Source organism: Oryza brachyantha, chromosome 3 (assembly GCF_000231095.2).
Source record: "Oryza brachyantha chromosome 3, ObraRS2, whole genome shotgun sequence".
In the NCBI taxonomy this organism is placed as follows: domain Eukaryota; kingdom Viridiplantae; phylum Streptophyta; class Magnoliopsida; order Poales; family Poaceae; genus Oryza; species Oryza brachyantha.
Genome location: NC_023165.2, coordinates 20,718,502 through 20,744,459, shown reverse-complemented (window position 1 = coordinate 20,744,459; position 25,958 = coordinate 20,718,502). Strand labels below are relative to the sequence as shown.

Sequence of the window (25,958 nt, the reverse complement as noted above, 5' to 3'; positions counted from 1 at the left end):
TTAGTTATCAAACACAAGATGTTGGAAAGGAGATGACGAGCATGTTTGAAGATAAGATGGTGACGTCAGGGTGCAAAGGTGGCTGGGCTGGAGGGGAAAGAATGGTGGTGGCCACTCACCTGGGCAGCACCACTGTAAAAAAGATTTCAGTGCAGCATTGGAAAAAGGATTTTTCAGTGCAGCATCAGGCCCACAGCTGAGCTGGAGTTCCAACGAGGTGCTTGCATTGCATGTGATGTTTCATTTTGTTTTATGGTAGTGGCTGCATGCATCACCTGCTGCTGGAAGTGACCATTTCTTGTTTATGTTATTTCAGTTTCAGTGTTGGTAGTACAAGATTCAATCTTGCATGGCTTTCAGAAAAATGGGGTTTCAGAAAAATGGGGTTTGACTTGTCTCCGTTCCATAATAATTTTATTTTTTGTTTTTATGTGTTTAACGTTTAACTATTCGTCTTATTTGAAAAATTTGTGCAAAAACCTAAAAAAATTAGTCACGTATAAAATACTATTTATATTTTATCATCTAGTAATAATAAAAATATTAATCACAAATTTTTTTAAATAAAACGAATGGTTAAACGTTGGACACAGAAAAATAAAAAATAAGGTTATTATGGGACGGAGATAGTATTCCATTTGAACCTAGTTGGAGGGAACCGGCTAACCATCTTTCCAGCGGGGGCTAAAGAGGAGAAAAAAATTCATCAGAATCAACCTGGGGAGAACCGCATGTCTTTGTGTCATGAAGAAAATAGGCATCTAAATTTCGTTTCGACGGGGACTTGAACTTGGGTTGTAAGTTGTATATCTACTCTATTGAACAACTGAGCTAGAGTCATTTTTTCTTTGACAGAGCAATTGAGATATACTTCGACAAAATGAAGCACGTTTTGTTTTTCCTTTTCAGTGAAAATTTCTTTATCACAAAAGCTGACATACCGAATGGAAAAAAGAACTAGGTTTAGAGAGTGGTGAGACATGCTGGTACTCATTTCATCTCAAAATATAATAACTGAGGTATACATTATAGTACGTATGAATCAATTAAAGCCCTATTGCCACAATGTTCAAACTTCCTTTTGTAAATAATTGATTAGAAAAAGGTTTACTTTGGAACAAACCTGTCAAGCCTAAACTATTAAAGCAGACACTTTGTATTCAACCTTAACAGTCAAAATCATTTACTTTTACTTCCATCATTTTGCTTTTGCATAGGGTTAGAAACAGGGCAGGTTGAGGCCAGGTTGGTCGAGAACGGTCCTAACCTCGGCGGGTACCGCCCTTGATTGGGGCCCGTGGGTGGACAGTGCGTAGCGTGGAGATGGAGGCGAGGGTGCACGGCGGCGGCTAAGGCAGGCACAGAGGCAGGGCCCTGCAAGAGCAGGCACGAAGGCCACGACGACGAGGGCGGATGTAGAGGCAGAGGCCGGCGAAGGCCACACACAGAGGCAGAGGCCGACAAGGCCGAGCATGAGGGTCAGCGGCCACACAGGCGCAGGAGCTGAGGGGGTGGCGGTGGCATTGAGGGGAGGAGGGGCGACATGCAGCATTGAGGTCTATTGGGCATTCTGGGGCCATGCGGGGAGAGATTTTCCGTCACTGGTCCTGACAGAGATTTTGCCAACTCTGCCGCTTATACTTATAAGCCAAAATTTTAAACTTTTAACCTTAAATTTAGACTTTTTTCATTATAGTTTATTTTTCAGCTGTTGAATAATCTCATATTGATTGTGGAAGGACAAAAGACCTACGATAGAAGTGGGAGAGCCCCTTACCTCAATAACTGGCTTTTGGGATGGGAAAGACGTTTTACGATCCTACACCAGCTTTGACTTTTAAATCACTAAAATTATGTCTATAAGATTTTACTCACGAATTATTTTTTGTTTATAAGAAAAAGCCAAAAAAAATCACCCCTTTAGCTACTCGGGGCCTTGGCAATATATTTTTTTTCTTTCAAAGCATTGGTACCATCATTTTGAGCCAGGGTGTTGATTGTATGTTCCAGTGAACTATAATATTTTCACAAGCAAATCATCTATCTCCATTAATTTACTTTAACGCACTTTGATGTAAAATCCAGCAATCATTGGCCCACATACTTCCATTTACAGAAGAAAGCAGATATTATATTTTCCTCCATTTACATATATGTGGAAAACATGTGTAAAGTTGAGAGCAGAGCGAATGACATCTCCGTCAGTTTCATATATAAATTTATGTTAGTTCAAGATGCAGACCCTACAGGCAAGTATTTGCAATGAGAAAGAGTTCAATTAACAAATTCAATGAAGTATTTGCAGGAATTTCATATATATTTGATGTTAACTCTGCATGGTCCTATTGTTATCATGGCGTAACTACTAGTTTAAAACCAAGGCCGAAAAGTACAGTCCGCTGAAGAAACTCTAAAATCAACGCTAAAATTAAGTTTCAGATCATTTTTTATACATATATTTACATACTGTAGCCCCTTGCCACTACAGTGCACGCATCACTATCTGATAGCAATGTGCTGGCCGTCATCTAATTATATAAAAAAATATTTTGAGCTCTCTTGCTGTGAATTACTACTATTTATATGTCCTAAAAGTACAGCACAACCGTTTTCTCGCGTTGAAACTGCATAAGAAGAATGGATAAATAAGCCCTTGTTTAGATTGCAAAAAAATTTGCAAAAATATCACATCAATTTTTTGACAAATATTTGAAGTATTAAACCTAGTCTAATTACAAAACAAATTTCAGATTCTGACTGGAAACCGAGAGACGAATCTTTTGAGTCTAATTAATCCGTCATTAGCACATATTGGTTACGGTAGCATTTATGGCTAATCACGTTCAAATTAGGCTCAAAAGATTCGTCTTACGATTTTCTCCATAATTATATAATTAGTTTTAATGTTTATGTATATTTAATGCTTTATTTAAATGTCCAAAGATTTGATGGAATGTTTTTGGAACTAATCTGTGAGGCTGTGAGGGCAGCAATTGGTAAGGTCAGATCCTAACCCACTGCCCCTCTACCTACCAAGAGTTATATACAAACCAAAATATGTAATGGAGCTTTGCATATTATTGTGCAAAACAAGCACCATTAATGGTGTTCATCTAATATGCTGGCCATGCATGCAGTACTTGCTTTAGAAAGATCAGAAGAGAACAGGATTCTGCGGCAATTAATTAAAGATGTTTGCTGGCTGGTTGACGTTCCACTATGTCATCCACTCTCTCTAAAAAGATCACATCATCTTTTCTGTTGGAGAGTTTACTTAGGATGTTTGGCTTTTTTAAGAAAAAAACAAATAATATATTTGTGAAAAAAAGTAACTTGTGAATAAAATTTTTACATATATGTTCTAAGTGATCTAAAAACAAAGGCTAAGAAATAAATTATAATACAAAAATCTTAAAATTAACTCTAAATTTAAAGTTAAAAATTTAAATTTTGGCTTATAAGCATAAGCGAAAAAATGATGGTGCTAATTAGTTTGTGCATAGGGCTTGCATAGTTGCATGCAAGATGGCCCCATGCATGTTTTCAGGTGCATTTCCTGCTTTTTATTCGTTTTGTACTGGCAGTTGTTCAGTGCACAAGTTTTCCCTTTATTCTTTTGGTGCTCATGGCTACTAATTTGGGTTGATGATATCTATATTAAGGGCTTGTGCTTTCTAGTTCAATTTGTGCTCTCATGGTTTCTAAATGTGCTCTTATCCAAAAATTAAAGAAGTGGTGCGACTTGATGTCAGTGATGATCTTAGAGTGAATACCTTTTCTATCACAATGATCATGCAAATCAATGAGATCTATAGAATATATATACACGTGGATGAATTATTTGATAGTTTGAAAGTAGCTCAACCCCCCCCCCCCATTGATTTAAAATTAAGGCCCTTTTGAATCACAGAAATGAAAAAACTGAGGAATAGAAAAAATATAGGATTCCGACATAAATATAAGTGTAAAATAGAGAATTGCAAAACATTTGAAAAATGTAGGAGAATAATCGTTTGATTGGACTTAAAAAAACACAGGAATTCGAGGAAAGATAAAGACTCATAAGATTTTTTTCATGAGGTTCTACCTCTTATTAAATTTCCTCCAAAACTTGCATGGAAAAGACATTCCATAGAAATTTCATAGGATTTCATAGGGTTCATTCCTTTGATTCAAATGGCTTTGTAGGAAAAATTTCTATGAATTTCCTTTAAATCAAAGGATGTCTTACTATTACTAAGTTTGACATTTCAATTCACATTTATATGCCTGAGCATGTTGTAGTTAGCATGTAAGAATCGATCATAAGGTTGACCATCAGTCGTGGTTTTAAAAGTGAGCACCATATATACTTTATTCAGGGGCATCAAATGTGTATATATATATATTCAGAATACTACTCACCTGATTAATCCATTACATTGTTTTCAGCAAAACATAATAATAATCTAGCGAAATTAATTTGAGGATTATACCAAGATTAATAAGAGCGTCTCCAACAGCCTCTCCAAATCTCACTCTCCAAATAGCTATTTGATAACTCTTCATTTTACTTGGCCACTTAAATTCATTTTTTACTCTAACAGTCTCTCCATCTATCCTCTCTATTCTGATTCTATGATAACTGGGTCTCACGTGTCATCCTCTTTTCCCTCACTCTTTTTTTTTCTGTTTCTCTCTCTCTACCTCACGGCGTCAGAGCCAGGCTAAAATTATTAGCATTTTCTACCTTGCCCAGCCGCTCGCTGATGCTGCATCGCGCCGCTGCTCGCCGATGTTGACGACGACAAGGAGGAGACGGATGCTGACAACGATGGCTTCTTCGCCTTCGACGCGCTCCGCGGCGCCAAGCAGCTCATCCCGACCCGCGCTTCTCCGCCTTTCGGGAGCCCGTCACCGTCCTCACCTCCACCCGCGGCCTCGTCTGCATCCGTGGGGAGTCCTCCGGCTGCTACTACGTCGCCAACCCGGCCACACCCGCGACCACTCCGCCTTCGGGATACCTGCCGTCGTCGTCGCGTTCAACATCGAGGACAGCGTCTAGCCAGAGCGCGTGCAGGACGGCGGCGGCGGGGCGCGGCCGCCAGCTTATTATAACCCAGTAATCTAGCTTAATAAGCCAGCTTATAATAATCCTAAGTGGAAAGAAACTGGGCCTAAGCCATTCGGCTGGCCAAATGTGGGCCCCGCACAGCCCATCCCCCTGCTAATCTCCCACGCACGCAACAGGCCACCGAAGTTCGCCGCCACCGCCGCCGCCACTGAAGTTCGTCGCCGTCGAAGTCTGTCGCCGTCTGAAGCCCGTCTCCGCCGTCGAAGTCCGTTCATCCGGGGTAGCCCGCCGGCGCCGTCGCTGCTCGCGCGCGCGGGGGAAGCCAACGCCGTCGCCGCTTGCGGGAGTCGCCGCCGCCGTCGTCGCATCCCTCCCCGCGCCGCCGCCGTCGCTGCTCGCGCGCGCGGGGGAAGCCGACGCCGTCGCCGCTTGCGCGAGTCGCCGCCGCCGTCGCAGCCTCCCTCCCCGCGCCGCCGCCGTCGCCGCTCGCGCGGGCGGGGGAGCCGCTTGCGCGCCCGGGGAAGCCGCCGACGCCCTGCCCGCGCCGCGCCGCCGCTCGCGCGCCCGGTGAGCTGCTGCCTCCTCGGCTGAGAGAAAGAGAAAGAGGTGAGAAAGGAGAGAAGAAGAGACTGACGTGTGGGGCCTTAATGTCATACAGTCTAATTTAAGCTCTCCGTTGAAGATGCTCTAAGTTTGGTTAGTGATGGGAGTAGTTTGGTCAGTCGAATGGCTTGGTCATCCAGTTGACTACTATGTTGGAGTGCAAATTTAAGACCAAATGTCTAATTTTTTGCTTAGAGAGGCACTTGGCTTGGAGATACTCTAATAAAATTGCTTGTGAACTGACTTGACGCGTAGTCCGACACCTTGAGCACCACAGACTACTCCATGCGCTTTTTAATGTTTGATGCTATTGGGGTATTTAACTTTTTACCACTCTTTCAAATATTCGTTACAAATTTGTCACTGGACACATATGTCATAGACTCAAAAGGGTCCACATGTCATAGACAGCGAGTGACAAATCTGTTTTGACCACTTGTAAGAGTGGTAAAAAGTTAAAATTTTCGATGCTGGTGATTATATATCTTATTTTTAAATTATATAATTTTATTTTATAAGAAAATAACTTATTGTATGTGATCATACAACTTGAACCAAGTTAACCAGATTTCCTCGTTTTTCACACGCACTTACCAAACTGCTAGACAATGTATTTTTATAAAAATTTTATATACGGAAATTGATTTTAAAAAATCATACCGACCCATTTTTAATTTTTTATAACTAATAATTAATTATATAATAATCCGCTGCTATATTTTACGCACCAGTTACTGCACCAAACACGACCTAAGTCGTACTTCTTGACAGTTACAAGTAGGCGATGTTTCTCAATTGAAAAACCTATTCAAATAGGTGACGAAACAGTAACTGAAAACACTGGCTAACTTACTTTATATTGGAATACAATAATACTTAATATATACTGAAATTTTCTAGACTGTTTCTCTTCCATAATTTTAATGTGGTGTGTGTATTGTTTCTTTCCTATAATAAAAAAGAGAGAATTTACTCTTAACAATTCCTAGTAGTGTATAATATATAGGTGGTTTCATATTTTACTAAAAGATCGTGTGAGAGACTAAAGGTCAATATATATTAAGATATATATATATATATATATATATATATATATATATAGATGATGGGACATGGGGGATCATGGCGGTTGGATGACTTGGATCAATTTGAGAAGGGTGTTGACTTTGTAGCGGTGATTTGGATTCTTCAGAGAGGTTTCTCGTCAGAAAATAAAATCTTATCACATGTAATGGCTCTAAAGACAGTTCAAAAAGTCAGGGCACGTATAAATACAATTATTAGCTAACTATCGTCGTATAAGCAAATATGATAATACTGAGGAAAAAAGTCTAGAAAAGAACTTCTCATATAGGTACTAAATATTTATTCCGTTACCTCATAGGGGTTTGGTATGGTAGGTCTGGACCAATAAACCTCATAATAACATACCGTGGCATTTGGCATCTAAGGAATGAAAGAAATAATAGTTATACTAGCCAGCATAAATATCATGCAAATCTTAACAAACCAACAATGAATATTACCCAGCACATAATAATACAAAACCATCTAAAACTGATAAATACCTCGGGAGCTAACTGTTTTTTCATTAGGAAGAAAAATAAATTCAAGATGTAAAGGGCTCAAATCTAGGAGGTGTGGTACTGTAGTAGCCATCCACACTTACCATGAAAGATGTGTGTTAGAGATTGTGTCGATGTCCTAATTACCGTCAGCTAAAAACAAAAGATGTATCACAGCTGTGTTTTTTGGTTAATGAAAGATGAAAGATAAAATATTATATATTTTTATTAGCTATATAATAGTATAAATGAAAAATTAACTACTATAAAATTAAAAATCTGTTCTATAAAGATGGGATGCCTCTTATAGAAATATTTTAGAAAACACCGTTTAGCGATTTGAAATACCTATGTGTAAAAACATAGAAATAATCTGGTACATAACGACACATGCTAGCTGGAAAATCTGAATTTTTGGAGCAGGCAGTTGAGTTTAGGCCCTATTTAGTTCTCAAAATTTTTCGTCCAAAAATATCACATCGAATCTTTAGACACATAAATAAAGTATTAAATATAGATAAAAACAAAAAACTAATTGTATAGTTATGTGAGAAATCGTGAGACGAATCTTTTAAACCTAATTAGTATATGATTAGTCATAAGTGCTACAGTAACCCACATACACTAATGATGGGTTAATTAGACTCAAAAGATTTGTCCTGTGGTTTTCAGACCAGCCGTAAAATTCTTTTTTTTATTTGTGTCTAAAAACCTTTTTTGACATCCGGTCAAATATCTGATTTGACACCTAAAATTTTTATTTCACCAACTAAACACCCCTTAATTATGTGAGAATGGACAGAAGGTTAGATGTTGGAATCAAAACAACCAGCCAACCAGCTGCCTTTGGAAAAGTCTCCACGAGAGATGCAGTCTTTTGTTTCTCTCAGGTTAGTCAGGTGGACACTAAACGAATCCAATGGCTTGGATCTTCTCCACTAAGTTTCCACTGCCTTGGAGAAAAAAGTTGGTGCTCCACGGTCTCAAAGTAACTTTTTTTCACTCATTACACGTGTATCAATACAAAAGCTAAAAGATTATAATATCATCTATTTATTAAATCCAATATAGTTATCTCCTACATGATCCATTTTCAATGTATTTATTCCTTACTTTCATAAAATACAAGATAAAATAGAATGGACAAAAATAATCTTATTTTACGACGGAGACAACAGTAAGCTATTGCTTTTAGCTATGAACACAATCCATTTAGTGGAAAAGGAAAATCCTCCCCACTCAAACCTGTAGAATTAGTGTGGTGTCCATCTTCTTCACTAGTGAACACAAAGAATTTTTTTAGCTGTTGAATTTTTTTTATATTTTTAGTTTTAGAATTAAATCACTGGCAATAATATTTTTATATGAATCTTTTGGCTACAATACGAGAGTAGCCGTGGCAGATTGACACGGTAAAGTGTTATGCCACGACTACTGCTTATGGTGTGGTAGTGTTCTTTGTCCATGCCAGCAGTAGGGTCAAAAAGGTTTAGATTTAGAAATAATTTTGGTGGTAGTTTAGTTTTAAATTTAAAAATAAAAATGTTCAAACATTTTGAAAATCATACACATAGGCTGCTGGCAAAATTTCCAACAATAAACAAATTATTGATTTCAAATGAAGCGGCCAATTAGTTCTGAGTAGAAACAATAAATACGTACTCACCAAAAAAAATACATAAATGCGAAGTTAAGAAAAATAAGCGCTCAAAATCTCATACCAAAATACCATCCCTGATACAAAATCACAATATGAATGCCATGTTCTAAATTTCCAGTGCGCACGACAATTTTTCATTGTAATTTTGGAGACCAAGAATACTTTTAGTTCTTTGCATGAAAAATGTTCCAGTAGAGAGGGGTGATTGTACAGTAAAAAATAATTTGTGAATGAAACTTTTATATGTATGTTAAATCCACTATAAATTTAATATTTAAAAATTTAAATTTTAGTATATAAGCATAAGCGAACGAAAATATGGGATGATAGTTTTTCCATGTAGGTTGATATGATCCAGGCCTAACGACTGTACCTATAGTTAGGGGACAACGAGACGTCGTACAATTTCTCATTCTAGCATCAAATTAGTTAGGGGACATACATATATCCGCGGCCACATCATATCACACAAAAGTAAGACAGCGAGTCACCGAAAAAGAAATATTATGACAAAGACACAAGCGGTAGGGAGCTGATATCGTTGACAATTCTCTTCGACGTTGCGTTATTACGTACTCCGTTCATTTTACCAATATACGTAAACACATTTCTCCGGGTATTAATTGATCCTTCGAAACATTTTTTTTCCTGCCAAATTCCCCCCTTTAAAGAGACATCGCTGCGATACATTTTACTGACTTCATTTCATAATATAAAATGTTTGATTTTTGTTACAACGTTTGAACATTCGTCTTATTCAAATTATAAATATAAAAAATAACAAGTCTTGCTTAAAGTTATTTTGATAATAAAGTAAGTCACAAGCAAAATAAATAATTTTTTTATAATTTTTTGAATAAGACAAATAATTAAATATTATAAAAAAAGTCAAACATTTTATATTATAAAACGGTTATAAAACGGAGGTAGCAGTAATAACTTACATGCACCAAAGTAATAAAATAATTCGATTCACAGCCTGTTTCGTACTGGCATTGATGTCAATTATACACGGGTTCTACTTGGTTTGAACGGAATAATTAACTTTTTGCCACTCTTAAAAATGACACTAACATATTTGTCACTGGATCCACATGTCATAGATACATGAGGACCCACGTGTTATAGACAGCGGGTGGCAAATATGTAAGGTGCCATTTTTAAAAGTGGCAAAAAGTTAAATCTCCCGGTTTGAACACATGTTAGCACTATCCTAAGGCTAGTGAATCTCCATGTATCGACGCACACATCCCTTGTATGCATCAATCCAATCGGCTTATATATGATTCACAATTCATTTACATATAAATATGCTTGTTGAAAAATGATCCTTTAGTTTTTTTTAAATATGGATTAAATAGATAATAGAGAGTTCATGCTCCCTGCCCATAAAGTATACTCCCTCCGTCTCTAAACGTTTGACGCCGTTAACTTTTTTATACATGTTTGACAGTTCGTCTTATTCAAAAAATTTACTTAATTATTAATTATTTTTATAGCATTTCATGTATTGTTAAATATATTTTTATGTATATACATATTTCATAAAATTTTTTAATAAGAAAAATAATCAAACACGTATAAAAAAATCAACGGTATCAAATATTTAGGAACTGGTGGAGGTAGTACTACGATCTACGTGGGACGAAGAGAGTAACCCACCGTTCCATTCTCGAGATCAAAACAAAAGATTATCCACGGAAGAAGAACCCTAGAAAAAAAAAAAAGGAAAACAAATGCCGGAGGCGGTGGCCGTGCAGAGAAGACCTGGACTGGGGAAGCTCAGCATCCGATTCGCCCCTTGCCCTTTGCAGCTGGGGGTGATGAGACGAGGGGCAGCCATCTTTTCGCTTTTTAGAACAATAAGCGAAAACACGTTTTTTAAATGAAAAATAATTTATGGATAAAATGTTTATATATGTATTTACAGTGACTTATACAAAATACGTAAAAAAAACCATAAAATCAAATCCAAAATTTAAGTTCTAAATTTAAATTTTAGTTTATAAACAGATACAACTGCGAAACGATAGGGCTGGCGTGAGATCACGATAGTAAAGATAGGTGTACTGCTACACCCATGGCAGCCATAGATAGAGAAGATGCTGTTACCAGCGACGGCAGCATGACCAATTTGGTAATTACACGGCTCACCCATCTGGGAATCTTACCCAAGTTAGCCCACACCCTGTTGCTGTGTGCTACTACCAATAGTAGTAGTACTCTCTCCGTCTCCCTCTACATCCGCAACGAGGAGAGGAGAGGGGCGTCCAAAAGCAGCAGCCAGCCACCACTTTTGTTGCACAAAACAAGCAAAGTAAGATCATGTTTAGGTAAGTATGCGATATTAAAAATAGTCTAATAATAAAGTAAATTATAGATTTCGTCGGTAAACTATGAGACGAATTTATTAAGCCTAAGTAATCTGTCATTAGCAAATATTTATTGTAGTACCATATTGTCAAATTATGGTGTAATTATGCTCAGAATTTTTGTCTTATAATTTACACGTAATCTATTTAATTGGTTTTTTCCTAATATTTAATACTCTACCCATGTGCCAAAACTTCGAGGTGGCGGCGTAAAAACTTTTGTTTTGGGAACTAAACGGGCTGGGCCATCGCCGTTAAGGAAGGGTTGGTGGTGGCCAATTGGCCATCTTTCTCGCTCAAGCAGAAAGAGAGAGGATCAGAGGAGAGAGAGAGGGGGGCTGATGATGATGATGGTGAATTGGTGAGGCATTCTCTGCATTATGGGGTTGTATAGAGGGGGCTAAACTTTTTAGCCTTATATTATATTAGATGTTTGGATACTAATTTGAAGTATTAAATATAGACTAATAAAAAAACTAATTTCATAAATGAGAGCTTATCCGCGAGATGAATTTTTTGAGTCTAATTAATCCATAATTAGTAATTGATTACTGTAGCATCACATAGACTAATCATGGATTAATTAGACTCATTATATTCGTCTCGCAAATTAATCTAAGATTATGCATGGGTTTTATTTATAGACTACGTTTACTATTTATAATTAGTATCCAAACATCCGATGTGACTAGGGCCCGTTCGGCAGGTAAGATAAGTTATCTTATCTCCTTCGTCTTCCGCACGCACGTTTCCCAAACTGCTAAACGGTATATTTTTTACAAAAATTTTCTATAGGAAAGTTGTTTTAAAAAATCATATTAGTCTATTATATATTTTTAATAACTAATTAATTAATCATGTACTAATTTATTACTACGTTCTCTGCACCAGATAAGTTACATTATCCACCTTCATAACGAACGCAGCCTAAGAATTAAAGTTTAGCCCATAGAAACAAACGCCCTTATATACAGCACTGACACTACAACTACTGTTTCTCTCCTCTCTCTCTCTACTGTGGATTTTATCTCTCTCTCTTGCCGTTGCTGTTTGGCACTGTTGTCCGCTCGTGGTGTGGCCATTATTAGATGGCCTCCTGCTGCTGCTGCTGCTGAAATGTGAGCTTTGCTTGCTGCTGGCTGGCCTGGCTTGGCTTGGCTTCCCCTCCTCCACTGTGCTCAGCTCAGCTGTGTGCCTTGTTCTTGCTTTCCTTGGGTTTGTCCTAAATCTTCTTGCATATTTATACTACTCTGGGTTGTACACATGGATGGATACACGACGCATGAGACTGAGACCTGGTCTTGTGTTGGAGTTGGGGTTGGGTTCTCATCTTGCCATCCTCCCTTCTTTCATGCTGAGCTTCTTCTTCTTCTTCTTCCTTCACTTGGTTCATTCATCTTTTGGGTTCACAACAATCAAGCAAGCATTCCCTTTACTTAAAGAATGCCTTTTTTTTCTCTATCTCTCTTATTGGCTTTCTGCAAGTATCTGTTTCTTGTTCTTCCATCTCTGCAGTTCTTGTTCTTCCCTCCCTCTTTTGATTCGGTTCTTGCGAATTTTCTCACTTTGTTTGTTTTGTTTTGTTCTGTCCTGCGAATTTTTAACTGTTTGTTCCAGCCTCTGCTTGCACATCACACTCTCTAATATGTTTTGTTTAATCGTTTGGTCTTAAGGTGGTTGGACGGTTAGCATCTTCCTCAAGCTGAGATCCTTCTTGAGGCCATTGGAGGGTCGCTGTCTCCCGTCCTTGAGCCACAAAAATCCCTGGTTTTTCTTCCTCGGCGAGGGGGAGACGACGGCGTGCGGTGCGGCGATGCTGAGCTTCAAGCAGAGCCACGAGGGGTTTGGCCATGCCGCCGCCGCTGCTGCTGCTACCGACGGAGCTGGGCCGCAGCAGCAGCCGTGGTGGGCGGGGTCGCAGCTGCTGTACGGGGAGGCGTCGCCGGAAGAGGCGCTCCGTGACGGCGGCCAGTTCCAGGTCGTGCCGGGAGGTCGCGCCGCGCTGGATCCGGCGCCGGCGCCGGAGCCGGAGAAGACGGCCGTGACGGCGCTGACCAAGAGAGGCGGCGCTCCTGAAGTCCTGAAATTCTCGGTGTTTTCAGGTGAGGTGCTTGCATCTTTTGTCAGATAATAACCTTATTTTCTTTTCTTTTTACATGTAAGGAAATCGAAAGAAAAACAATTGAAATCAAAAAAAAAAATGGCACACATAGCCTAATTGGATCTGCCATGGCCTCATGGGAGTAAACACAAGGAAAATATTGGATTATTCTATTCTCGAATTGCAAAATCTGAATCCTGGTACCCTTTTACTTCTTTAGGCATCATTTCACAATCTGATGGTTACCTTTTTCTTTACCAAGAATTAATCTCCATCTTTATATAAAGGTAGTGACAAGCTATCTGATTTTTTACCTTTGTAGCGCTAGTAATCAGTTTGCTATTGTTGAGTTCAACAAACAAGAAAATCAGTTTGCTGTAGTAAATAAGCATATAGATTCTTTTGCAATTAATTTTGTGAGGAATCTTGTATGAACTAGTATTAGGCCATCCTCGATGCAACTTTCATGGACACGATTATCTAGAGTGACACGTCATCTAAAAAGTTTAAAACTAGGATGAAACACCCCTCTCTTAATGCATAGTTTCATTTATTGTTGTTTTCTAGGTTATATTCAAGACACAAGCTGTCTAGGTAACAGTGCATAGAAGGTTTCATCCCATGAAACTCATTTCATCTCTCTCTTCGTTAATATTTTACCACATCATAAAAATATCTACATAGCACTCTATTTATTGTCCATAAAACATCCATTAAGATTGGCTTTAGATAGATTTGCATGCGTTTGCGAAGAAACAGAATATGCTCTATGTGTGCTAGCTTGTGAGTTCAGAAGGGGGCAGTAATAACTTCGATTGCCAGATGATTTGAGCCAAAACAACTGTTTGGTGGTCCCTTTAATCACACGCACTGTTCGTCATGCTTCACATGTGGAGTACGCGCACTCACTGTGTCATTAGATTTGATGTTTCTCTGCTGCAACTTTCTACGGCTTGCCTGCCGATCTCGAATTTTTAACATTTAGCTCTTTTTATAAACTTATTTTACAACAGACTCTTGAAAACTTATTATACGAATAAATCTTTTTTTGACCACACCAACATCATTAGTGCCGTCGTTGAATAGGACGACGCCTTATATTTATGGTCACGTGGTCGGAGGACGGTGCCAACGATATTGACGCTGTCCTATTCAACGACGGTGTCAATGACGATGCCGCGGTCAAAAAGCTCCATTCGTACGATAAGTTTTTACAAGGATCTATTTGTAATATATCTTTTCAAAAAAGAACCAAAATGTTAAAATTGCGTCCCGCCGATAGTGGACATTCTTTTGCTGCTACCTTACCTCCGTGCTATACACTCTATACATATAGTATAAGGGATTTTAACTCTGCATCTGTAAATGAGCTAAGGGCCTAAGCCTTGAATCGGTGAAGAAAAACGGGGTATTAGAATGTAATGAACAACAACAATACAGAGCTGGTGATACTGTGGCAACCATATCTGATATTTTGCCGCTGGTGGTGCTGTAGCGATAGCTCTTGTCTGACATTGTATTTCAGTTGTTCTTCAGCTCGGTTTTCCTCCTCGTTTCTCCTTAAAAAGGGCCACTTATTTTAATTTAAACGCCGGTAAAATTGCCGTGATCTTTCGGAAAGAAGACATTGCAATTGTTCTCATCATATAAAAAAAATAATTTTACCATTCTTGAAAAGGTACTAGAAAGTATCATTGTTTTCTACGTAAAATTTAGTATAAAGATGATAAATTTGCTAAAAAAAAAAGACATCACAATTGTAGTCGGGTAGGATAGGTGGAGGTCTGCAGAAGTCTTATTCTGGAACATTTCTGTCCCACTACCAAGAGTAGGAGAGTACTTAACAATTAACATAATAAGTCCTTGACAAATTATAGCTAATAATATATGACGTGGGCATATGTCACATACCTTGACGGTTAGAAGCCAACAAATTTCCAGTCTTGAACTCTGAATAGCTTTTTAGCTCATATGACCTTATAAAATAGAGTAGGCCAGAGATTAGCCTTCCCTTTAGATTCCATGAGTAGCACTCACGTCTCTCCAACATTATTCATTTCTTTAATATAAAGCTTTCATCACCTATTCTACAATAATTTAGTTGGGATAAGAAGCATCAGCCGTTTGGTGACCTGTAAAATGCTTGGATGCCCAAACCAAAGTGAGGCTCATAGACACTTCCAGTTGGATGATTCAGAACATTGCGTAAATTTTGATGTGTTTTGTTGATCTGCATCTTTTATAATGCGTCAAGCTTCTAAAAGGAAAGGAAACAGTGCGTGAATAAAAGACAAATAATTGGTATATTCTAGCCTGTCAGATGCTGTATGGCATATTGAAAAAATAATCATGCTAAAAAGAATCAGCTACAATATATTTCTCATCCAAACTGGTGAATGTTTCCATTCTAGTTATGTGTGTATCGATCCATAGGACAGTTTTGTTTTAAGAAAGATTCGTAGGACAATTTTGTGCTTGCAATACTGATAAACTGTGGTGTTCAGGTAATCTGGAGCCAGGAGATACAGGAGAGAAGACCAGAGAACACTCTGCTACTATTGCAATGCAGTCACCCTTGCCGGAATACAATGGCCGTTTTGAGCTTGGCCTTGGTCAATCCATGGTAAACTTTTCTTTGAAAATTCTTAGATGGGGAAACAAAGATAACTGCATTGTGTTCACTATTCGGTTGAAACTATTCAATTGTACAACTCAAAATTTATTTCTAAATAGCATTTGTGTTTTGCTTGCTAACGGCTGATGTGTGTGTTTCAGGTATCTTCAAACTACCCCTGTATTGACCAGTGCTATGGACTACTTACCACCTACGCGATGAAATCAATGGTATGGTTTACTTTGTTTCGTACATCCGATCCAAAATATAAATATTTCTGGTTATATATGTATTGTAGGACCATCCATCCAGGTGTGCATAGCCAGAAATACTTATAATATGTATTTTGGAGCATAGGGGCACTAATTACTACTACCTCTCATAAATATTAAACGTCGTTGATTTTTTTATACACGTTTGACTATCCGTCTTATTCAATTTCTTTTATCAAATATGTAAAGCTATATATATATATATATGTGCATAAAAGTATATTTAACAATAAATACAATGATATAAAAATAATTAGTAATTATGTAAGTTTTTTAAATAAGATAAGGAGTCAAACATGTATAAAAAAGACGGCGTCAAATATTTAGAAACGGAGGGAGTAGCATTTAAAATATGGATTTTAGTTATAGTTGTACTGTCAAGTAAGAGAAACATTTGATGGATGGATAGATTTTACTCTGATCAACCGGATATGATGCAGTCCGGCGGGCGGATGCTGTTGCCGCTGAACGCGCCAGCCGATGCGCCGATCTATGTGAATGCGAAGCAGTATGAAGGCATCCTCCGCCGTCGCCGTGCCCGCGCCAAGGCGGAGAGGGAGAACAGGCTCATCAAAGGCAGGAAGGTAGGTAATTTTATGAAATATAATATGAGTAAAATGGATTGAGTAAATTGATTGTGAAAAATGTCTTTTTTTTTTTTTGCTAAGTACACTTCTAATTACAACCCGTATATGGTAACGAAAATTTGTATTTGAAAAAAAGTTGCTTCCTACTTTTACATCTAAATTTGAATATTCATCTTATTAAAAAATTACATGATTATTTTTCTTTTATTATTAAAGTAACTTTAAGCATTGCTTCCAATTTTGCATGTTTGAAAAATATGGGATAAGATGAGTAATCAAACAAATGTTTAAATATCAATAGCGTCAAACATTAAAAATTAGAGGAAGTATTTATTTGGGGCTTTTGCAAACTTGCTACTTGTTTATAATTTTCTAGTGACATTTTTATAATTTTCTAGCATCAGTTTTGCAATAACGTTTTTGACAAATTTACCATCGTTCCTATTTATTTTCATTCTTAATTTACTGGGAGAGAAAGAAATGGAGTATGATGTAGCATTTCTTGTGTCCAGCTTCGATCACTCTCACTCACTCTTCTCAATGCAATGCCGCTGCTCGTTCGTTGATGATGTAGCCCTACCTCCACGAGTCGCGCCACCGCCACGCCATGCGCCGGGCGAGAGGCTCCGGCGGCCGCTTCCTCAACACCAAGAAAGAAGGCGGCGCCGGCGGCAAGACGATGCCTGCAGGTGGCCTCGTCGCCCCCGACGTCGTCCATCCAGGCACCCGCGGCCGCGCGTCCAGCCTCTCCGGCTCCGACGTGTCGTCGCCGGCGGGGGGCGGCACGTACGACCACGACGTCGTCGTCGTCGACGCGGACCACTACAACAGCATCGACCACCACCTCCGCACGCCCTTCTTCACCCCGCTCCCGATCCTCATGGACGGCGGCGGCGGCGGCAACCACGCCTCCGCACACGCCGCCGCCTCCTTCAGGTGGGCCACGGCGGCCGGCGACGGCTGCTGCGAGCTCCTCAAGGCCTGACCACCTTGGAAGCAAGCGGGGGATCTCCAGGCGTGCCCAAGCTCTCAGCTTGGCTGCCTGTAGGCAAATCATTCTTGGCTCTTACTTGCATTGGGTTCTTGCACCTCCTCATCACCTACCTAGCTACCATCCATGGCGAATCCATGGCTGTCCCTGAAACCTCTCTAGTGCTGGGTTCTCAGGGATGCAGTGATGGAGGAGATAGAGGCAAACCCATATGCCTGTAAATTATGTTAATTAGTGTCTGGTTGATTAAGCACTAGTACCTGGTAATCACTGGCAGTGAAACCGATCACTGTGAATTCTTATATGTGGTGTCAGCTTGCTTGCTCTTCAACCTGTCAGAACTCGGAATAAATTGGAGTGCTGATGTGCTTGCTTGTTGTTAGGAGTAATTAAGCTGGAGTTTTGTTCGGTTTGGATGTGTGTGAGACCAGTAACCTACTAGTAACTGTCGTTTAGCAATGTTGATGTATGATTTGTAACCTTGTTTAAGCTATGGTGATGTTATTCGTTATGGAAAAGATTTTAAAGATAGTCGGTCTAAAATTTTACTTACATCCGTTTTCTTTTAGTTGGCACCGTTGACATGTAAGATTATGTTTTTAACTATTAAAAACTTTAAAATCAAGGTGTTTTGATGAACGTAAGTATTACAGTTATATTTAGCATTCAAAATGCTTTATAATAACCCATTTTTCTCATAGCATCTCCAAGAGCTCTATAGCATTTGACTCCCAAAAATCCTACTCCCTCTAATATTAGATAATGTAATTCCAAATTATAAGGCCAGAGAAATTCTCCAACCATAAATTGGTGTAATGTTAAGAAGAAACTATGGTGGGACTTCTTACTATTACAACAACTAATGGTTCGAGAGTTTTCATGGCCTTAAAATTTGCAATGGCTTTATCTAATGTTACGGCAAAAAATATTTGTAACGTAATAATCCTCAACAGCTTGAGATATTATTTCCATAATATGTTCAACGTTATGTGAAACATCAATTAATTTTAGTGGCATTGGCAAATTTGTCACTGATTTTTCTAAATTGCAAAGATGTCACTAGAATAATAGTTTTGGTGGTATTCTTGTAATTTTCTAATAACAGCTTTGCAATAACATTTTCAACCAGTGGCAAATTTGTAGTTGCCCCTTAATTTTAATACTACACTCTTTTTTTAGTTGACAACAACTACACTAATATAATCCTCGTTGGTCCTACTACTCCAAATGTCATATGTGTCCTACTACTCCAAATGTCATATGTGATACTAAGAGAGAATGTTTGTGCACTAAATGAAAGTGCATCTAGCCCCTAAACGAAGTTTTGAATGATTAATGACAATGCTAGCCAAGCATATGTGCGTAATGAGCTGTGATTGCAAAGAAGTTTAAAGGATCAATTCGATTGAAGGATTACTTCATAAAACTTAGAGCATGTGTGACCCAAAGCGACGGCTCTACGAAGACGAAGGCGCTCGAAGGCGTATTTTATTTTTTTTCTTTTTGAGTCGTAGGAAGGGTGGTTAGGGTTGAGTCGAAGTCAAGCGGAGGCTCACTGCTGTTTTTCCTGAAGCAGGGACAGGACGGTCTGGTCCTTGGTCCAGCCCCTGCTTAAGTCGAGTGTGTGGACGGTCTGGCCCCAAGCCGGACGGTCCGGACCTTGGTCCGGCCTCTGCTCTGAGTGAGTGAGTTAAGTGTCGGCCAGACGGTCCGGCCCCCTAACCGGACAGTCCGGTTAGGTTTCTTTTCCAACGGCTAAGTGACATCTGCTAGCATATAAAATGGGCTCTTGAGATCTAGCCGTTGGTGAGGCTTTCTGTTCGAGTTTTCTGGTTGCTAGGGCAAGTTTAGCACCTCTCAAGCCTCCCCACTAACCCAATACACCTCCTAGAGAGATTAATTTTTGGATCATGTCTTAAAGAGAGTGTTAAGGTTAGCGAGTGATAGAGCGTTCATTCTCGGGCGTTGATGGATGCATGTGGAGTCAAGGTGGCCTATTACTCTTGGAGATTGATCTCCTAGACGGATATGCGTCGCCCGCGAGCCTCTGATTCGTGTGGATCGCCCGGGAGCAAGTTGTGAAGGTTGGTGCCTAACCTCCGCAAGGGAATAGGTAAGTTTGATAGTGGATTCTTGTGCTTTCTCATAGAAGGCTGCAGGGTAGAGCGAATTGCAATCTAGGGCTGGGCAAGCCGTCTTGATCTTGACCTTGGTGGTCGATCGAAGGGGTTGCTAGTCCCTAGTTGTGAATTCGGAGACCCGTGTTGTACTTATGGGAGGAAGCCAAGAGAGGGAAAGGATCGAGAGAGATCCCGTTCACAAGAGCGCCTCAACGGAGAGTAGGATCGAAAGATCCGAACTTCGAGATAAATCTCTCGTGTCTTTATTCTTATGATTTCGTGTTCTGTTTGTTCCTGTGATCTTTCTGCTTTTTTATTACACACACAATCACATCACGTTCCTAGAAACATCACTGAAAAAGTAGACTGTCAAGTCTGTATTTTTCACTGACCGGACGGTCCGGTGTTCTAACCAGGACGATCCGGCCAGAGCTCTCGGCCCAACCCAAGAGTGCCGACCGGACGGTTCGGCCATAGGCCCGGACGGTCCGGCCCCTGTACTGACCGCTGCGATTTGAAAGAATTTTCAGGACATCTATTCACCCCCCCTCTAGGCTGTCTCTCTAGGACTTCAATTGGTATCAGAGCAAGGTTCTTCTAAAAAGGCTTAAAAGCTTGAAGTGATCCAAAATGAGAAACAAGACTAGCGACGTTTCCAACAACAACAACCGTAAAGATGAAGATGGTGGAGAAGGCTCTACCAAAAAGGGAGACTCTATTGAGTTTGATTACTCTAAAATCAATACTTCATCATCTAATATTTCTATCTCTTCCGTCCATGCACCTTCCTTTGATGATACTCACTATGGGGCATGAAAACATAAAATGAGACTTCATCTAATCTCCTTGTATCCAATTGTTGGGAAAGTAGTGTGCACAAGTGTGTAGGATATGCCGGAATATGAAGAAGATCTCACTCCGGCGCAAGAGCTTCTCATCCACCGTAATGCTCAAGCGGCAAGCGTGATTCTCAACTCCTTGAGCTCGGAGGAATTCAACAAGGTTGATCAACTTGATGAAGCCAAGAAGATTTGGGACACGCTCCGCATTGCTCATGAAGGATCAAGAGGGGTTCGAGAATCCAAGATTGAACTTCTTAAAGGGAAGCTAGGGAGGTTCGTGATGGAAGATGAGGAAACACCTCAAGAGATGTATGACCGGATGATGGTCATAGTGAACAAGATCCGTGCCCTTGGGAGTGAAGACATGACGGATCATGTGGTGGTGAAGCGCTTGCTCCGAGCAATTTCACCAAGAAATCCTACCTTGGTGACTTTGATCCGTGAGTCAAGCGGTTTCAAGAGAATGACTCCAAGTGACGTGCTCTCAAGGATCATCTCGCATGAACTCTTGGAGGAAAAAGCCAAGGAAGTTAAGAAATACGCCACCAATGCCACCCAAGCCAAGAACAAGGAGATTGCATTCAAGGCAAAGAAGACTAACTCCAAGCTTCAAGAAGAGAGCTCAAGTGACTCGGAGAGTGAGGATGAAGAACTCGCTCTTGGTTCACAAATTCAAGAAATTCCTCCACAATAAGAGCTATGGGAGAAAGGATGAGTACCGGTACAAGAGGCAATCTAAGAAAACATGCTATGAGTATAAGGAGTTTGGGCACTTTATAGCGGATTGCCCTAAGCTCGCTAAGAACAAGGAGGGCAAGGGTAAGACCAAGTATTTCAAGAAAAGGCCCGTGAGAGCTCACATTGGTGAAGAGTGGTTCTCAAACGACAATGAGAGCGACAAAGAGGAGGAGCCCAAGTCAAGCGACTCCAAGAGCAAAGGCGCCGCTACCATGGCCATATCGTCATCAAGCATGGAGCGGCTCTTCTCCAACTTGAGCGACGACGATGGTGATCATACGCCATTGTGCCTCATGGCGCAATGGCGCAAGGTATATCTAGCTACCAAGCATCATATTGATTCTAGTGATGATGATGATATAGACCATGATAATGATGATGATTTTCTTAGAGATTTTAGCAAACCCGCTCTCATTCATATCGCTAAACTTATGAAAGTGCTAGAAGAAAAGGAAGGATCTCTCGAGAGGCAAGAGGATCTCCTTATTCAAGAGAGGATAAAAAATGACTCTTGAAAAGGTCCTTGCCGGAAAGGATGAAAAGTTGGTTGATTTGTCTAAGGAGCTTACGCTAGCAAATCAAACCATAACCAATCTCAAGGATGTCAATGAAATTCTTGAGAAAACTATTGTGTCCATGAATGTGAGGCAAAATGGTCTTAAGAATGAAATTGACAATATTAAGCACAACCTCTCCAACTCTAAGGACAACACAATAGTCAATACTATTCTTGATTGTGAGAAATGCAAAACTATTGACTTAAGTGTTGTTGAGACTAACAATGTAGTTCTCAAAGAGTTGAAGAAAGAAAATGAGAGGTTGGAGACCTTGGTAAAGTTTGGATGCATTCGAACTTACCAATCCAAGGATGCTCTCTTCAAGACAATAACCTCTTATAACAACAAGGATAAGAGGGGTCTTGGATATTCCTCCGACTCAAATGCAAGCCCAAAAAGAGTAATGATCAATGGTAAACCATGTGCTGCATTTGTGAAGGAAAGGGAGTCAACTGCTGAAGAGGACACAAAAATCAACCCTGATGACAGATAGTCCGAACAGAGCCGGACAGTTCTGCCTGAGTCCTCTGTTCAATAGAAAAGGCAGGCCGGACGGTCCGGCCAGGCTCGAACGGTCCGGTCCGGCCCCTCTGTCTAGCAGAAGGGTCAGGCCGGATGGTCCGGTCCCAAGGGCCGGACAGTCCGACCTGAGCTGTCTGCCTGGCAGAGAGTACCAACCAGACGGTCTGCTCTTACGGGCCGAACAGTCCGACCCCAGCTGAGTAGAAAGGTTGACTTTGAGCTCTGCTCAGTTCATGAGGATCCAGCTCGAATTAGACTTATCTATGGCTCTCATGTGATCATGAAGAACAACCGTGGACGTGTGGTTGCTATCTTCATTGGATCAAGTCAAGAGAAGCGAAGGCCAAGCATATGGATCCCAAAGGAGTTGATCACTATTGTTAAGGGATCCAAACTTAAACAAGTTTGGGTACCAAAATTACATACTTGACCTGTTTCTTGTAGGCATACTCCTCCGGTGGCTCGAGTTGGGTGATCGATAGCGGATGCACTAATCATATGACCGGAGAAAGGAGTATGTTTATCTCACTCGACGAGAATGGAGGAAATTGCGACGACATTATCTTTGGAGATGACAACAAAGGAAAGGTAATGGGCTTAGGTAAAATTGCTATCTCCAAAGACAATTCTCTCTCAAATGTCCTCTCGTTGAGTCTCTTAGATACAATCTACTCTCGGTTTCTCAATTATGTAAGCTTGGATTTAATTGCCTCTTCACCGATATAGATGTTACCGTCTTTGGGAGAGATGACAAATCAGAAATGTTTAAGGGAAGATTAAAAGGGGGATCTCTATCTTGTCGACTTCAACAATGATAGAGTTAACTCTAAATCTTGCTTAATCGCCAAATCGACTCTTAGATGGATTTGGCATCGACGCCTTGGTCACTCCGGGATGAGAAATTTGTCAAATCTTCTAAAGGGGAGCACATTCTTAGCTTATCTAATGTCATTTTTGAGAAAGATCGAGTTTGTAGTGCTTGTCAAGCGGGGAAGCAAGTTGGAACCTTCCAACCCATAAAGAACATCATGACGACTACAAGACCATTGGAGTTATTGCACATGGACCTCTTCGAACCAATAGCTTATCTAAGCTTGGGAGGTAACAAACATGGTCTAGTAATTGTTGATGACTTTTCTCGCTTTACTTGGGTCTTCTTTCTCTATGACAAGAGCGAAACACAAGAAATCTTCAAGAAATTTACGAAGAGAGCGCAAAATGAGTTTGAAGTGAAGATAAAAAGAGTTCGTAGTGATAACACAGGAGAATTCAAGAATACCCAAGTTGAAGAGTTTCTTGATGAAGAGGGAATCAAGCACGAGTTCTCCGCTCCATATGATTCTCCTCGAAATGGGATTGTGGAGAGGAAGAACCGGACACTTATCGAGATGGCTCGGACAATGCTTGATGAGTACAAGACTCCAGATGTCTTTTGGGCCGAAGCTGTCAACACCGCGTGCCACTCCCTCAACCGTCTATACCTCCACAAGCTTCTCAAGAAAACTGCATATGAACTTCTAATCGGTAAAAAGCCAAACGTATCCTACTTTCGTGTCTTTGGTTGCAAATGTTTCATTCTTAGCAAAAGGCCTAGATCATCTAAGTTTGCATCCAAAGTAGATGAAGGTTTTCTATTAGGATATGAGGCAAACGCACGTGCCTATTGGGTTCTCAACAAAACCACCGGTATTGTTGAAATCTCAAGGGATGTGACGTTTGATGAAACTAATGGCTCTCAAGTAAAGCAAGTTGAAGTGAATGATGCAGGAATTGGAATTTCATGGGAGGATATAGACAACAAGGCTGTTGGTGATGTAAGACCCCGGTAGGTTGAGGGGGAACAAGAGCAAGAACGAGATGTTCAACAAGAATCCTCAACCGAAGATGATCCCGCACTAGTTGATGATGATGATGGCAATAAAAACCTTGGGGATGGGATTGATGTCATGGGCGCATGTGAGCAAGAATCGGCTCCGGCCCCCACGGTGCACTATCCTCGAATTCATCAAACAGTATAAAGGGATCACCCGGTGGATAACATCATTGGTGATATGAGGAAAGGGGTAACGACTCGATCCCGAATTGCAAGTTTTTGTGAAAATTACTCGTTTGTCTCATCTTTGGAACCAGTGAAAGTGGAAGACGCGCTTGGAGACTCAGATTGGGTAATGGCCATGCACGAAGAGCTCAACAACTTCAAAAGAAATGAAGTGTGGTCTCTAATGCAAAGGCCCAAGCAAAATGTCATCGGGACCAAGTGGGTTTTCCGGAACAAGCAAGATGAGCATGGGATCGTCACAAGAAACAAAGCACGGTTAGTGGCCCAAGGTTTTACTCAAGTCGAAGGACTTGACTTCGGTGAAACCTTTGCGCCGGTTGCCCGCCTTGAGTCCATTCGCGTTCTATTAGCTTATGCCGCTAACCATGATTTTAAGTTATACCAAATGGACGTCAAGAGCGTCTTTCTCAATGGACCAATCTCCGAATTGGTATATGTGGAGCAACCGCCGGGCTTCGAAGATCCAAAGCACCTCTACCACGTCTACAAGCTACACAAGGCTCTATGTGGGCTCAAGCAAGCACCAAGGGCATGGTATGAGTGTCTTCGCAATTTCCTAACCAAGAACGGTTTCGAAATCGTGAAGAGTTTAGTAGGATCATGACCAAAAGGTTTGAGATGTCCATGATGGGAGAATTGAAGTTCTTTCTCGGCTTGCAAGTAAGGAAACTCAAGGATGGCATGTTCATTTCGCAAACAAAGTATCTGAAAGATGTCCTCAAAAAGTTTGACATGGACGGCGCCAAACCCATCAAGACGCCAATGCCTATAAATGGACACCTCGACCTTGATGTAAATGGTAAGAAGATAGATATCAAGCTATCTCACTCAATCATCGGCTCCCTCCTTTATCTTTGCGCATCTAGGCCCAACATAATGCTTAGTGTATGCATGTGTGCTCGCTTTCAAGCTGCTCCAAAAGAATGTCATTTAGTGGCTGTTAAGAGAATCTTGAGGTATTTGGTTCACACTCCAAACCTAGGGCTTTGGTATCCGAAAGGATGCAATTTTGAGCTAGTGGGCTACTCTGACTCGGATTATGCCGGGTGTAAGGTTGATAGAAAAAGTACCACAGGGACTTGTCAATTCCTTGGGCGGTCTCTAGTATCATGGTCATCCAAAAAACAAAATTTCATAGCCTTATCCACCGCCGAAGCCGAATACATAGTTGCGAGTGCGTGTTGTGCCCAACTCCTATGGATGAAACAAACCCTCCAAGATTTTGGATACACCATGACTAGGATCCCCCTCCTTTGTGACAATGACAGTGCTATCAAAATAGACAACAACCCAGTCCAACAC

The 25,958-nt window shown here is 40.4% G+C and overlaps 2 protein-coding genes across 4 annotated transcripts; both read left to right on the top strand.

Moving 5' to 3' along the window:
* The first annotated feature begins 12,324 nt into the window (after positions 1 to 12,324).
* LOC102718529 (nuclear transcription factor Y subunit A-10-like) lies at positions 12,325 to 18,351 on the top strand. 3 transcript variants are annotated; one of them, XM_015834937.2, is made up of 6 exons: positions 12,325 to 12,371; positions 12,927 to 13,355; positions 15,859 to 15,977; positions 16,130 to 16,198; positions 16,681 to 16,824; positions 17,402 to 18,351. In XM_015834937.2, exons 2-6 carry the CDS (start codon positions 13,067 to 13,069, stop codon positions 17,810 to 17,812), a joined length of 1,032 nt encoding a protein of 343 aa, XP_015690423.1. In that variant the 5' UTR covers positions 12,325 to 12,371; positions 12,927 to 13,066; the 3' UTR covers positions 17,813 to 18,351. The 3 variants fall into 3 exon arrangements, with proteins under 3 accessions (XP_015690423.1, XP_015690422.1, XP_006650346.1); XM_015834936.2 differs by lacking the exon at positions 12,325 to 12,371 and adding an exon at positions 12,422 to 12,468; XM_006650283.3 differs by lacking the exon at positions 12,325 to 12,371 and adding an exon at positions 12,424 to 12,570.
* A 2,478-nt stretch (positions 18,352 to 20,829) lies between these two features.
* On the top strand, positions 20,830 to 22,568 carry LOC121053823. Its single transcript, XM_040521784.1, has 3 exons — positions 20,830 to 21,357; positions 21,458 to 21,829; positions 22,038 to 22,568. Exons 1-3 carry the CDS (start codon positions 20,830 to 20,832, stop codon positions 22,566 to 22,568), a joined length of 1,431 nt encoding a protein of 476 aa, XP_040377718.1.
* Positions 22,569 to 25,958: the final 3,390 nt, after the last annotated feature.